The 16,047-nt window shown below is 47.2% G+C and overlaps 2 protein-coding genes across 4 annotated transcripts in view; one reads left to right on the top strand and one right to left on the bottom strand.

The window, feature by feature from the left end:
* The window catches only part of RAP1GAP (RAP1 GTPase activating protein), a 339,663-nt gene that overhangs the window by 300,449 nt on the left and 23,167 nt on the right, over positions 1 to 16,047 (bottom strand). The window contains exon 1 of one of the 3 annotated variants that reach the window (XM_068241706.1): positions 10,227 to 10,245. The exons of the other annotated variants lie outside the window; for them this stretch is intronic. The gene's annotated coding sequence lies outside the window, so the exon portion shown is untranslated. Of the gene's footprint in view, positions 1 to 10,226; positions 10,246 to 16,047 lie in introns of those variants that run through there. 3 annotated transcript variants of the gene reach the window in all.
* Positions 6,081 to 6,987, top strand: LOC137522249 (processed variable antigen-like). Its single transcript, XM_068242279.1, has 2 exons — positions 6,081 to 6,256; positions 6,648 to 6,987. The coding sequence occupies exons 1-2, from the start codon at positions 6,081 to 6,083 to the stop codon at positions 6,985 to 6,987; spliced, it is 516 nt and encodes a 171-aa protein (XP_068098380.1).

Here is a 16,047-nt window from a genome sequence, read left to right as displayed (position 1 = left end):
TGCACAGCTGTAGGGATTCAGCCACGGCTCCTGTACTGCTGCGTGTCCGCAGCTGGAATTGCTAGCCATGCCATGCACAGCTGTAGGGATTCAGCCACGGCTCCTGTACTGCTGCGTGTCCGCAGCTGGAATTGCTAGCCATGCCATGCACAGCTGTAGGGATTCAGCCACGGCTCCTGTACTGCTGCGTGTCCACAGCTGGAATTGCTAGCCATGCCATGCACAGCTGTAGGGATTCAGCCACGGCTCCTGTACTGCTGCGTGTCCACAGCTGGAATTGCTAGCCATGCCATGCACAGCTGTAAGGATTCAGCCACGGCTCCTGTACTGCTGCGTGTCCACAGCTGGAATTGCTAGCCATGCCATGCACAGCTGTAGGGATTCAGCCACGGCTCCTGTACTGCCGCGTGTCCACAGCTGGAATTGCTAGCCATGCCATGCACAGCTGTAGGGATTCAGCCACGGCTCCTGTACTGCTGCGTGTCCGCAGCTGGAATTGCTAGCCATGCCATGCACAGCTGTAGGGATTCAGCCACGGCTCCTGTACTGCCGCGTGTCCACAGCTGGAATTGCTAGCCATGCCATGCACAGCTGTAGGGATTCAGCCACGGCTCCTGTACTGCCGCGTGTCCACAGCTGGAATTGCTAGCCATGCCATGCACAGCTGTAGGGATTCAGCCACGGCTCCTGTACTGCTGCGTGTCCACAGCTGGAATTGCTAGCCATGCCATGCACAGCTGTAGGGATTCAGCCACGGCTCCTGTACTGCTGCGTGTCCACAGCTGGAATTGCTAGCCATGCCATGCACAGCTGTAGGGATTCAGCCACGGCTCCTGTACTGCTGCGTGTCCGCAGCTGGAATTGCTAGCCATGCCATGCACAGCTGTAGGGATTCAGCCACGGCTCCTGTACTGCTGCGTGTCCACAGCTGGAATTGCTAGCCATGCCATGCACAGCTGTAAGGATTCAGCCACGGCTCCTGTACTGCTGCGTGTCCACAGCTGGAATTGCTAGCCATGCCATGCACAGCTGTAGGGATTCAGCCACGGCTCCTGTACTGCCGCGTGTCCACAGCTGGAATTGCTAGCCATGCTATGCACAGCTGTAGGGATTCAGCCACGGCTCCTGTACTGCTGCGTGTCCGCAGCTGGAATTGCTAGCCATGCCATGCACAGCTGTAGGGATTCAGCCACGGCTCCTGTACTGCCGCGTGTCCACAGCTGGAATTGCTAGCCATGCCATGCACAGCTGTAGGGATTCAGCCACGGCTCCTGTACTGCCGCGTGTCCACAGCTGGAATTGCTAGCCATGCCATACACAGCTGTAGGGATTCAGCCACGGCTCCTGTACTGCTGCGTGTCCGCAGCTGGAATTGCTAGCCATGCCATGCACAGCTGTAGATTCAGCCACGACTCCTGTACTGCTGCGTGTCCACAGCTGGAATTGCTAGCTATGCCATGCACAGCTGTAGGGATTCAGCCACGGCTCCTGTACTGCTACGTGTCCACAGCTGGAATTGCTAGCCATGCCATGCACAGCTGTAGAGATTCGGCTGTGCGCTGGAGAAATCTGCAGCATGCCGTTCGGATTCACACTGCAGTGCGATCTGAATGACAAGCCACTAGATCAGGGGTACCCAAACTTTTTCGGTCAAGGGCCGGGTCAACATACTACAGACTGCTGGGGGGCCAGAACATACATAAAATGTTGTTGAAAAACATTACACTGAATCTAGATATTGATTCCCCCCAATCATGCCCGGAGGAGAACTCCCAGCAGCAGCCATTCAGTTATGCGGCGCCCGAAGAACGTCTTAGTGCACCAGACAGTGAAGCATACCCAGGTGACAACCTGCTGTTCAACTGGACAGCAGCATCACCTGATGCAGAGTTGGATTGAAAACCAGTGAATGACTGCTCTCTGGCTTCTGTATGTGGATTGGTGGTGCCAGCACTGCTATTCTATATGTGGGCCGCCAATATTTAAAGGTGCAGTTGGCCACATCTATAAGTTAAACATTTTGTGTTTGGGGGGCCAGTGAAAAAGCCTCAGGGTGCTGCATTCGGCCCGCGGGCCTTAGTTTGAGGACCACTGCACTAGATCATCCATGTCAAATTGGCCTGCAGAGCCATCAAATTTGGCCCTCAAGTGATTTCCCCACTTTGCATTATGTTTGGCCCACTCTAGACCACCAGGGAAGCTATATTGGAGGTGATGCCCAGATCACCAGGGAAGCCATATAGGGGAGGGAGGGGGGCCACTAGACACCAGGGAACTGAATAGGGGGAGGGAGGAGGGTCCCTAGACACCAGGAAACTGTATAGCAGAGGGAGGAGGGTCACTAGACACCAGGGAACTGTATAGGGGAGGGATGGGGCCACTAGATACCAGGGAACCGTATAGGGGAGGGATGGGGCCACTAGATACCAGGGAACTGTATAATGGAGGGGGTCATTAGAAATCAGGGAACTTTATAAGGGGGGGAGGTAGTCAATAAATATTGAGGCTGCCCTACGACTTGGTTCCAATTTTTCAATTTCAGCTCAGTTTGTATTTGAGTTTTACACCCCTGCACTAGATAGTTAGGCAGCATTTTCCCACTCCTCTCGTATGTGGGGAAACACTGCAGATATGGCCGGGATTCCAGCGTAGTAGAAATAGGCCCTAAAGCAAGGCCTGGAGCACATTTCTGGATAATGTGCACAAAAATATGCATTGCCAGAGATTGGCCAGGCCATGAAAAAACGCACATTATGATGTATGTGACACACCACGTGCATAATATGATTAAGACCTTATAGAGAAACCGTAACCAAGTATTGAACTTCATCCCAATCTGTAGCTGATACCCCCTTTCCCATGAGAAATCTATTCCTTTTCCCAAACGGATCATCAGGGGGCTCTGTATGGCTGATATTGCGGTGAAACCCCTCCTACAGTGTGATGTCAGGACCATGGCAGCCTTGTTGCATTGTGGGAAATAACAGCTGTTTCCAACTGCAAAAAAGCAAGCATCATCTCCTTTCACTCACATCACCTACCAGCAGTAAAAATGTCATCATGTGATAAATGTAAATCAGGAAGAGGAAAGATTTTACAATGGGAAACACTGACTAAATCATTTATATATAATTATTGTAAAAATGAAGCATTTTTTTTATTACATTATTTTCACTGGAGTTCCTCTTTAAAGGCACACACCTTGTAAAACTGACATTTCAGAGTTTAGTAGAGGTTGGAGAGTTATAAAACCATTTCTTCCAGGGTATGGACAGCCTTATGAGCGCTAAGTCCCAGCTGTATCTGCAGACGGACTGTTGTGCTGGGCGGTGTTGGGTGGTGGTGAGTGGACAGCTGTGGAATGTGCGATCCCTCCGACCACCCTGCCCCTCCTCCTCCTCATGACAGCCAGAAACTCTGGGGGGCTGAATACCCTCTTTGTTAACCTCACAAGCGCCTTTCGTAGCCCTGCTGTGAGAAGCCAGGCAATGCCCTCTCTATGATGAGGGTTAAAGGGGAACTCTACATCCACTGAACATCACTACAGACATATCAGTGCTATCAGTGCAATGCCTGGATTTCTGTCATTTAATGTTACTAAAGGGCATCCACAGCTATAATTACTAGGTAGATCCCGGAAGAGTTGATCCAGGGATTTATCTGACTGCCATCTGGAGTCAGGAAGGAATTTTTCCCTTTCAAGGCTAATTGGCCCAGGCCTTGTAAGGTTTTTCACCTTCCCCTGGATCAACTGGGATATGTGCAGGTTCAGGATGGTGTTTTATTTATTTTATTTATTATGATTTTATATATTTGTTTGTTTTATTTTTATTTTTTTTCCTGGTTGGACTTTATGGACGAATGTCTTTTTATAACCAAACTAACTACAGTACGTAACTATGTAAAAAAATGTCTTTCCATAGTAGTTTCTAACCAGCTGTAAAGTTTCCAGAAGTGGTAAAGCTGAAATTACTCTTCTATCTGTAGTATGGACCGCCCTGAAATGTACAATCTTGCTTCAGGAGTGATCAGCTGCGTACAGCAGGAGTCCTTGTTACTGGTTTCAACACCTGGACCAATCTATGTGGACAATCGCAGATCACTGGTTGCAAACAGAAGAAGAAATACAGGGGAGCACCAGGAGCCAAATCTGCTGCAGTTACTGAATTGATGTGAAAGACAAACACAAATGAGATTTAAAATAGGAAAAAACCGAGAGCCCAATATAGTGTAGTATGTTATGAACAATTGATAAGTGGTTTAGTGAGAAAAATTATACTCACAAACATGGTTTACCATTCAGGCAACCACTATACAGGCAGGTGAGGAGATAAGACCTGTCCTCACTCAGGATTAAGAAGTCACTCTCTGTAGTAAAGAAACAAGAACGGGGATAGCACTCCCCTCCACCAGGAGTGGACACAGTATGTTTGTATGTGAAACAGAGGCGCCAGCAGGATAAAAGTTGATAAAAACTTTAAAAATGCTTGGAGGAAGTGGTGGGCTTGCCTCCCAAAAGCAGACACGAGATCATGTCTTCATATAAATCAATACATTTATTATACGGTACCCCAAATAACAGTGCAATGCGTTTCGCAGCTCAAGTCTGCTTCATCAGGCAAACAGAATGGGGACAACAAGATTTCTGTAGTGTTAGGTTTAGCGCCTCCCACTGTAATGTGTGAGCCATACAATATGTTTCAAACTGGGACAGTGCGCATGCGCAGCAGAGGGCTCACGCCCCTGTTGCCATGGTGATGTGTACACAGTTGATCCTCCGGGCAGCGGAAGTGTCAGACACGTCTTCAGCTTCACTTGGGTTTCAGCAACATCAGCAATTTCCCCAAGAGCCAGACAGGAGAAATACCGACTAACAGCTTGTACAATTAGCTAGCAGACTTGGGGGTTGATTCACTTTCTAGGACGAGAGCCCTGCACTTTGGACCAATAGGCTGCCTGTCAAGTGACCGGGATCTCGTCCCACAAAGTCACTGGACATGACAGGGTCCAGAATGGGGCAAATGGAGCAGCTGTTCGTTTTGGGGGTAGCGTGAGTAAGTTAGTAGTGCATGCTACAGCAGTCGTAAGCATTACTTTGAAAATGTTACTTGCGCTGCCACACTACGCTGTGCTGCTTGAGCTGTGTAGCTTAGGGAATCAACCCTACTGATTTGTCTGTGAGCCAGATGCAGCCATCAAAAGAGCCACATCTGGCTCCCGAGCCATAGGTTCCCTACCCCTGCCCTAGACTGTGATAGATGCACTACATGATACATACATAGACATATGACTATGGTAGGGGTTAGATTGTGAGCCCGGCTGAGGGACAGTTGGTGACAAGACAATATACTCTGTACAGTGCTGTGTAATATGTCGGCGCTATATAAATAAATAAATAAAAATAAGCTGTAAGAAAGAAATGTTTGTCTTTAACGGTTATAATGCTGTTGCTTATCTTTTAGAGCAGAACGGAAGTTCTGAGTTCAGGTCCGCTTTTCTTTATCTTATTAGATCTACAGACTTTGTTTAGTCGAGGTGGTTAACATGTTCTATAATGGAAAAAGAAAGTCATTGGAAACATTCATATTTTTCTTTTGATAACTCATCTGTAGATACATCCAGAAATCCCCCTTTGTTTCCTGATTGGACAAGGTGGCAGGTTTATACTGGCCAATGGCACGAGTCGTGCGCAGCGACCACCGTCCACAAGTCTGTTATCAGTACGAGAATCAGTATTTTTTTTTTACCTCTAAGTGAATATTTACATTAGTGAGCTGCGGAAGGCAGACCTTTGTGCGGGATGTGCGGACTTCTGCGCATTTACCCGTGATTCACAGATATGTCCATTCTCTAGTGTACACAAACCTGGCCGCGCAGAAATACATTTTCCTGATTGTGCGCCTGATAAGAGCTCTCTCATTCCGCATCGTGTCGTTAAACCCTCATTTTATCTGAAAAGATGCTATTCTCAGCCAAGGGAGGCATTTTCAATAACTGGAATGAAAAAAAATTCTATTAGATGCTCACTAAATCCATCTGCAGCAAAGTGGAGCAAAAGTTGTCTGTACCGTCTGCAATGCATGAAAAACAGGAGAGACTCAGAGGAGATGAGAGAATCAGAGGAGATGAGAGAATCAGAGGAGATGAGAGACTCAGGGATGAGAGACTCAGAGATGAGAGACTCAGAGATGAGAGACTCAGAGGAGATGAGAGACTCAGAGGAGATGAGAGACTCAGAGGAGATGAGAGACTCAGGGTACGTTTCCACTTGAGCGGCGCGATTTGCTCGCGGAAACCGCGTCAACGAATCCGCATGCGGTTGCGGATTCGTTGACGTTTCCATGCGAATTTTCACGCGGAATCGCCCGCGGTTTTAACAACGCGATTTTAACCATGTCAATGCCGGCGAGCATTGACATGGGTTTTTAGACGAAATCGCATGCGGAAACGCCGGGAAAACCGCAAGACTAAAGAGCTTGCGGTTTTCCTATTTAGTTACATTACCGACGATTCGCGTGCGGGTGTGCGGCGTGCGAATTCTGACAGCTCTGCTGTGCAGATTTTTTCTGCATAGCGAGCCGCACAGAATTCCTGACAAGTGGAAACGGCGCCATCCACCTGTATTGGTTGAGCGAATCTGCATGCAGGAAACGCATGCAGATTCGCTCTAGTGGAAACGAGCCCTCAGAGATGAGAGACTCGGAGGAGATGAGAGACTCGGAGGAGATGGGAGACTCGCAGGAGATGAGAGAATCAGAGGAGATGAGAGACTCAGAGGAGATGAGAGAATCAGAGGAGATGAGAGACTCAGAGGAGATGAGAGACTCAGAGGAGATGAGAGACTCAGAGGAGATGAGAGACTCAGAGGAGATGAGAGACTCAGAGGAGATGAGAGACTCAGAGGAGATGAGAGACTCAGAGGAGATGAGGGCAGGTTCACACTTGGTGATTTTTCAGAGCTTTTCTGATCGTCAGCGATCAGCATAGCTCTGCTAATCTATCCCTATGGACACATACACACTGCAGCGTTCGCATTAATCACAAAAAGCGTTGCATAAAGCGTTTTCGGGGCGATTGCGCTGTGATTCTCGTTCTATTGAATGGGAATCAAAAGCGCAAATTGCACTGAATCGCAAGTTTTTGCAAACAAATCGCGATCGCGGAGTCAAATGTGATTGCGGGCAAGCAGCCCTCCAAGAGCTGAGTGCGAACTAGCCCTAAAGGTGCCCACAGACCTGACGATTATGGGCAGAATCGAAAAGAGACAAATTTATCTCTGATCGAATCTGATTAGAGATAAATTTGTCTCTTGGTGAAGCTGCCCATATACGACAGGCCAATTCCTGTCCGATAACAGCATAAAATCTTCGGGAATCGGCTGAGCGGTCGCGTCCGCCCCACCGCTGTCCCCAAATGTATAAATGTCCTCCCCTCCGTGTGTGCATTTATACATTACCTGTCCTGTAGCAGCCTCTGCGCGGTGTCCATCTATCTCGCCAGGTTCTAAGAGCCCCATACACGCTAGTGGTGCATAGCATCTGATGTCAGACGCTATGCGCCGCTAGCGTGTAAGCGGAACCCGGACACCGCGTGGAGACACCAGACATATAAATGCACACATGGGGGAGGTTGCATTTATACATTGCGTTGGTCGTTCCAAAACCATCCGCCGTACCACTGCACTCCCGACCAACCAACTTCGGGCCAACATCTTGCAGCATGCTCGATCGGCCATGCGACCAATTTCCGTCCCAAAATGTGTCGGTTTGTCGGACAAAAAGGAAAATCGAGAGCCCCAATAGTGCGTTATCGTAATTTTTCATGAATGGATACATGTGAAGAATAATACTCACAAATATGGGTTGCCAGATGTAGGCAACCACTAGTAGCGCTTGCGGGGAGATTAGACCTGTCCCCACTCAGGCTAAGAAGTCGCTCTCTGTAGATAGAATAAGGTGATCACACCCATCCAACCAGTGGATACAGATTTGTTCAAAGAGATCACAGAGGCGCCAGTAAGGGTAAAATGCGTCACAATTCCATGAAAAGGGGGGGGGGGGGAGGTATTGGATGATCTACCACCCCAAAAAACAACACTAATAATAATAGTAATAATGAGCATAAATAATTTAATCTTACAATCTCTTGCAACGCGCCTCGCGGGTCTGTAGCCCGCTTCCTCAGGCAGCACAAAGCAGGAGCAACTAAAAGTGTCCACGAGCAGGTGTAACTGGTCGCTTTGTCGGTCAGTTATGCACTAGGCGGCACCGATTTTCATCGAATTCGCTTATAATAATCGAATTGGATGGTCGATTGATGAATGGCCACCATAAGAGAGAATCAGAGGAGATGAGAGAGAATCAGAGGAAAGGATCCTACACAGAGTTGGATGAATGGGGCCCTGAGCAAGATAGCAGCTTTTGCTCCTCTTTGATGGCACCTGGCTTTTTTGTAAGATTTGGTGGGAGCTAGCATCATCCAGGCCCCTGGTCTCTCGCCAGCCCCTAGGCAACTGCCTAGGTAGTCTTGTGGACAATGCAGCTCTGATCCTACAGAGAGACTCAGGCCCTTTTCACACTCATGTACTCTTTTTTTTTTTTTTTTTTAATTTGCTTTACCCTTTCTGTACGCAGGGTAACGCAACAGCAATGGAAGTGTATGGGGCCCTGCATACTAACCACGTCGCTTTGCACCGGAAGCTTTCGAATCACTGCCACAAAGTCAACAGAGATTTACCAAACGACTTCCCCAGCGAAGTCGCCGAAGTGGCGGCGGAAAAGCAGCTGCAGGGTCTCTGAGCAGTGAGAGGGCTTGGAGCTCTGTTCATGCTTTCATGGGGTCATGGGGGGCCTTCTCTCGGTGCCCCTGGATAACTGCTAATTGTTGCGCTGACTCATCCCTGCAGGGCAAAATTTTGCAGTGTAATTAGTTGTAAGACCCTGCATATTCTGGCAAGCAAAAGCAAATACAAATTTGCATGAGCTATGCTTCCTGATTGAGCCAATTAGGCCAAGTTTGCAAAACCAGATATCAGGTTTCACTTGGTGTTTGATGCACACACTCTTGTTGTGGAATAAATGTATGTCAATGGGCGACGCGAAAAATGGACGCAAATATGACAGGGAAGCCGGGAATCCCAGTGATGTACTTCCTGTTAAGCAGGGAGTGCGTCACTGGGTGTGGGCCGGTGAAGGGCGTACGCAAGCAGAGTGAGGGGGGCTGCGCTAAGCATGTGGCCCTGTCAGCGGAACCTTCCGGAGGGTCATATGAATTTTTTTTGTCGTTGTGGTGCGATGTGAGGGGATGGAGCATTGCACCACAACACTCTACATAGGTGTAAAACTGGCATGAGGAGATAAGAGAGGATCCAAGAGAGAGACAGAGTAGGTAAGAGAAAAGCAGAGGAGGTCACTTGAAATGCAGCTGCTCCTGCCCCTAGAGGAGGTTGGCGGAAGTGCAGAAGCTCCTGTCCCTAGTGGAGATCAGTACAGGAACCTAAAGCAACAGCTATGGATCTTTAAAGTGTACCAGAGATCAAAACATCTAAAAAAAAATTGATATTCACCCGGGGCTTCCTCCAGCCCCATAAGCATGTTTGAGTCCCATGCCGTCCTCTCGCAGTCTGCGTTCAGCTGCGATTAGCCCTGGTAACTGGCTCAGTTAGGTCTGGTCTTCTGCATGGGCTCACTGACGTCAAGAAGATGTTACTGCACAGGCTCAGAACTACTGCACAGTACCGTCTTTTTGACGTCAGCGAGCCCATGTGACCAGCGCCATGGAACGCAGCAGCAGCCGACCCAGAACCCAACCTGGAGAGGTCGGCTTTGCCAGCGCTGGAGACTGAGAGCCACCGGAGCTGCAGCGAGGGCACAGGACAGCTGCAAGGGGCTGGAGGAAGCCTCAGTAAGTAAAGTGCATATTTATTTATTTTTTTATACCTTGGACCTTTCCTCTAAAGCAGGGACAGTGCAACTACATAAAATCTTACATAACAAAACATTATATTACTGACAAATAACATCAATGCAAATACAGTGCAGCATTATCACAGGTAACAGCAATCTGCATAACATGTGCTCATGGTATCTGCCACATGTAATGTCCCAACAGCACTGCACTGAGTATCAGGGAAGCTGTCCTGTGACTGCACTGCTATGAGAGGTCAGGGAGATGTGTATCAAGTAAAGTTTAGTAAAGATAAAACTTATAGAAAAGAATCCTCATACCTGGAATGAGAGGGAGGGCATCCTTTTATTAGGGCAGGGACAGCGCAACTAAGAAAAGCTCCCCACCAACCAAGAAAGCACTAGTGGTTCCCCCTGCACAGGAAGTGCAGCAGCTATGCTGGGTCCTCTCTATATAATCCCAGGATTACAAATATGGTTCTATTATAATTATATAAAATCTGGGAAACTGACAGTAAAACACAGTTGTTGTAGTTTTTTTTTTTTTTGGGGGGGGGGGGGGGGGTTGCCTGTTTTATGAATACTTTACAGCATCAGAGGGTTAGGAGGAGAGGTGGATGAGACGGGCAGCAGAGGTCAGTAGGTATTGGCAGAAAGGGGCAGCATCAGAGGAACGAGAGGAGAGGTGGAGGAGATGGCAGCAGAGCTCAGTAGGGACTGGCAGAGAGGGGCGGCATCAGAGGAGCCCGAGGAGAGGGAGATGAGGAGGCGGGGTCAGTGGGGACTGGAGAGGTGTTGCTGGTTGCAGAACGATTAATACGGTTGTCATCAATCGGCACCATAAATCATACGGTCTGTTGTTCGGGAGTAGAGTTCCAAGTGCAAAGTATGGACAGCAGGTGCAAGTGAGAGGCAATGCCTGTTTGGTGCATGAGGGGCTGCAGATTTGCTTGGAGCGTTCCTGCATGTTTGTGATTTTAATTTAATATTTAGTATTTATATAGCGCTGACATCTTCCGCTGCGCTGTACAGAGTATATTGTCTTGTCACTTAAAGGATAACTGAAGCTAATGGGATATGGAGGCTGCCGTATATATTTCCTTTTAAGCAATACTAGTTGTCTGACAGCCCTACTGATCCTCTGCCTCTAATACTTTTAGCCATAGACCTGAACAGGCAGGGTTGCCACCTCGTCCCTTTAAATACTGACACATCTAAGTTATACAGGTTCTGGGGCTACTCACACAAAATCAGTGCTTAAACTGCATCTAACTAACCAGAAGGCATGTATAATTCATATGTGTCAGTATTTAAAGGACGTCTGTCGCGAAAAAATTTAAAATATGTAAGCATATACGATTAAGAAGTACGTTTCTTCCAGAGTAAAATGAGCCATAAATTACTTTTCTCCTATGCTGCTCTCACTTACAGTAGGTAGTAGAAAACTGACAGATTTTGGACTTGCCCATCTCCTCATGGGGGATCGCAGGGATTTTTTTTAATTTTCAAAATGCACTTAGTGAACGGCAGTTGCTCCATCCAACCGCCAAAAAAAGTGTACGGTGAGCAGGGACGCTGGCTAGCATCTTTGTATAAATCTTTTTTAGGGAGTGTCTTTATAAAGAATAAGAGCTTTGTTGAGAATCCCCTATGGAGAGATGGACTAGCCCAAAACCTGTCGGTTCTGTCCGATTTCTACTACCTACTGTAAGTGACAGCAACATAGGAGAGAAGTAATTTATGGTTTATTTTACTCAGGAAGAAACGTACTGCTCATTTGTATGAGTTTTAAATTTTAAGATTTTACTGACAGGTCCTCTTTAAAGGGATGCAGTGGCAATCCTATGAACAGTTCTGCATCAGATCAGGTGTTTCTGACATTATCGTCAGATCCGACAAGATTAGCTGCATGCTCGTTTCTTGTGTTATTCAGACACTACTGCAGCCAAATAGATCAGCAGGGCTGCCAGGCAACTAGTATTGTTTAAAAGGAAATAAATATGGCAGCCCCCATTTCCCTCTCACTTCAGTTGTCCTTTAACTGTCCCTCAGAGGGGCTCACAATCTAATCCCAACCATATGTATGTATTGTGTAACGTATGTATCGTAGTCTAGGTCCATTTTTAGGGGGAAGCCAATTATGGTAAGTTATCTGTATGTTTTTGGGATGTGGGAGGAAACTGGAGTGCCCGGAAGAAACCCACACAGACACAGGGAGAACATATAAACCCTGTGCAGCTAGTACCATACTAGACTAAGCAGCTATAGTATGTTCTGGTTTGTTACAGACCATACATTATGGTATAGCACAAATAAAATTAAACCTTTTTGAGCGACCTTGAAACTTTTTGAAAATATTTATAGTTGTCCCTGCCAGCGGGCACCAGAGCAGCTGGGAAATGTGCCATAGGCATTGGAGTCTAGTACATCATAGGCAGATGCTGTATGTATAGAGGACACACGTATGGATATTTTTATCTGTAGAGGACAGGCATTGTGCTGAGGAGGTGACACAGGAGGCTTGTGGCCTGGGGATGTATCTCTGTATGTCCTAAGTGGTTGTGACACTTTCTCCCACTATGCATATGTATGCTATGGAAATGCGGCCAAACACTTTCTATACATCCGGTGAAAAAATTTCATCTGTTGTTTCTCGCTTAACTATAGCACAAAATAAACAAAAGCTCAAAGGAATCACACTGGTCTGAGTAATTTATGAGTATTGACATTTGGACTAAACATTTCAAGATTAAAAATTCATTGTATAGCCTGCATGCCTGCAAATTTGCACCTATCCATACCGGCTTTGAAACCTCTAGGACTTGAGTGGTTTCCTGTGAGCAGTTTGTGGTCTTACAACTCGTCACCACCTACTTCCTGTGCACTGCAAGACTGGGACCTCACACAGAGGAGGCGGTGCCAATATAATGAATGACATGAGTTCCCTACTGTGAGCGTCACACAGTCGTAGCTTTGCATTGATACCCCAGTCATGTCCCTGCCACACCTCTGCCTTGCTCTGACACAACCCAGTCATGTCCCTGCCACACCCCTGCTTTGCTGTGATAAACCCCAGTCATGTCCCTGCCACACCCCTGCCCTGCCTCTGACACCACCCATGCCCCTGCCACACCCCTGCCTTGCCTCTGACACACCCCAGTCATGTCCCTGCCACACCCCTGCCTTGCCTCTGACACACCCCAGTCATGTCCCTGCCAGACCCCTGCCTTGCCTCTGACACACCCCAGTCATGTCCCTGCCACACCCCTGCCCTGCCTCTGACAAAAAACAGTAATTTCCCTGCCACACTCCTACCTTGCCTCTTACACCACCCATGCCCCTGACACACCCCAGTCCTGTCCCTGTCACACCCCTGCCTTGCCTTTGACACACCCCAGTCATGTCCCTGACACACCCCTGCCTTGCCTCTGATACACCCCAGTCATGCCCCTGCCACGCCTCTGACACCTCACATGCCTCTGCCACACCCCTGCCTTGCCTCTGACACACCCCAGTCATGTCCCTGCCACACCCCTGCCTTGCCTCTGATACACCCCAGTCATGCCCCTGCCACGCCTCTGACACACCCCAGTCATGCCCCTGCCAGTCTTACATTTCACGGACTGCAACTTTATAGATCACAAAACAGTGTTCATTACTGTCACTGACAGAAGCCCTACAGACTGCATTGGAGTAGAGTGGCGTCCTTTCATAAATCCTCTTCGCTACTTTCCCTGCAGCTCATCACTATGTGCTGCGTAATATGTTGGAGCTTTATAAATACAATAAATAATAATATGTGCAGCCTCAGTGACTGTCAATCATCCGCTAACAGCTGCTGTCTTTAGGCAGAAATAACACCCTGATCTCCTTCATAATAAATCTGACCTTAGATTTATTAAGTTTAACATTATAAAAGTGGCAATCAGATATTAGACACAGGAAGCAAAAAGAATAAAAGGGGGGTAATCTTTTTTTGATTCTCCATTTTTAGTTAGAAATTGTCCCCCTTGTGTTTGTTATCCGGTGCCCTCTGCTGGAAAACTGTGTAACAACAGCTTGTCTTCAGCACCAAGGACAGAGGCAAGGCCATCGGAAAGAAATGACAGAGTACCGAGCTATTCCCTTAGTGTGTGCACTAACTTGGTCTAATTCCAAGCTGCATACAATATACATGCCAACCAGAACTATAAATATTATTATTATTATTATTATGCATTTATATAGCACTGACATTTTTGCAGCACTTTACAGAGTACATAGTCATGTCACTGACTGTCCTCAAAGGAGCTCACAATCTAATCCTACCATAGGTAAAGTCTAATGTCCTATCGTATTATTATGTATTTATATAGCACAGGCATCTTCTGCAGCACTTTACAGAGTACATAGCCATGTCACTGACTCTCCTCAGAGGAGCTCACAATCTAATCCTACCATAGTCATAGTCTAATGTCCTACAATATTATTATTATTATTATTATATTTATTTATATAGCGCTAGCACCTCCTGCAGCACTTTACAGAGTACATATTAATGTCACTGACTGTCCTCCGAGGGTCTCACAATCGAATGCCTACCATAGTCATAGTCTAATGTCCTACCATATTATTATTATTATTTTATTTATTTTTTATTTATATAACACTGACACCTTCTGCAGCACTTTACAGCTTTACAGAGTACATAGTCATGCCACTAACTGTCCCTCAGAGGGGCTCACAATCTAACAACCATAGTCATGTGTCTATGTATGTACTGTATCAAGTGGTGTCTGTATCGTAGTCTTGGGCCGATTTTTATGAAGAAGCCATTAACTTATCTGTATGGGTTTTTTGTTTGGGAATCTGGGAGGAAATCAGAGTGCCTGGAGGAAACCCATGCAGACACGGGGAGAACGTACAAACTCTGTGCAGATAGATCTGCAAGGCGAGAGCGCTAACCACTACACCACCGTGCTGCCCACAAATGAGCATACACACGAGTGCCATTTTTTCAAATTACAATCAGATTTACAATCATTTTTCCAATTGGATATTGATCAAAAATGGATCGAAAGGACATAGACAAGAACCAATAGCCACTATTTCAATCAATATTTTTCAGCATGTCCAATCTGCTTCTGATCAAGAAACAGATCGATGTTGAGCTGGGATCCGTCGCTGGCAATCAGTAGGCTGTATATTATCGGTATATTCCCAGATCCGATAACTTTCTTGGTTAGATATAAGGTCTGAAGTGAAGATTGCATGGTGTGTGCCAGTCATTAGCCTTATTTAATAAGCCCATGGCAGACACAGAGCAATCAGTGCAGCTCATCAGATCAGCGCTGTGATTGGCTGGCAGGATTCTGGCAACCATCACGCTGCATTTTGCAATGTGTCCAATTTGTGTCACATGACGCCGGCTGGAAGGAGGGTTTGGATGATATGTGTAAATGAGATTTTGGCTCAGTGGGAGCCATTTCATCTGATTGGCATGCAGACTGGGTACAGCTGGCGTCCTCCCTGGGCGCAGAGGAGAAGGGCTGCACTCTCCGCATGCTACTCAACGAAATGTGGATAAACAACATCTGCCTGTCTCATTCCTCAGGATAACCCTTCCTGTGCCAGCCTGGCGGAGGTATGGAGTTGGCATCTTCAGCTTGTCTCCTCTCCTAGATTTCACAACCACCTGCCTATAACCCTCCCTGTGCCAGTCTGTGTACATTATAAAGATGTGGATGGCACCTAACCCTGTCTACTCTCCCAGACATTATAGCCAGCCACAAATAGCCCTCCCTGTGCCAGCCTGACGGAGGTGGATGGATGGAGATGGCATCACCAGCTTCTCTCTTCTCCTAGAATTCACAATCAGCATCATATAACCCTCCCTGTGCCAGTCTGCGTACATTATAAAGATGTGGATGGCACCTTTATCGTGAACCACAAATAACCCTTTTAGTGCCAGTCTGGTAGAGGGGGGGATGGGGATGGCATCTTAAGTCTGTCTTCTCTCCTATAATTCCCCACCAGCTGCCTATAACACCCCCTGTGCCAGTCTATGTACATTCTAAAGATGTGGATGGCACCTAAGCCTGTCTATTCTCCCAGACATTGTAGCCAGCCACTAATAACCCTCCCTGTGCCAGCCTGGTAGAAG

The sequence above is a fragment of the Hyperolius riggenbachi genome, chromosome 6 (assembly GCF_040937935.1).
Source record: "Hyperolius riggenbachi isolate aHypRig1 chromosome 6, aHypRig1.pri, whole genome shotgun sequence".
Classification (NCBI taxonomy): Eukaryota; Metazoa; Chordata; class Amphibia; order Anura; family Hyperoliidae; genus Hyperolius; species Hyperolius riggenbachi.
Note: the sequence above shows the minus strand (reverse complement) of the source record. Positions and strands in the feature narration are given on the sequence as shown.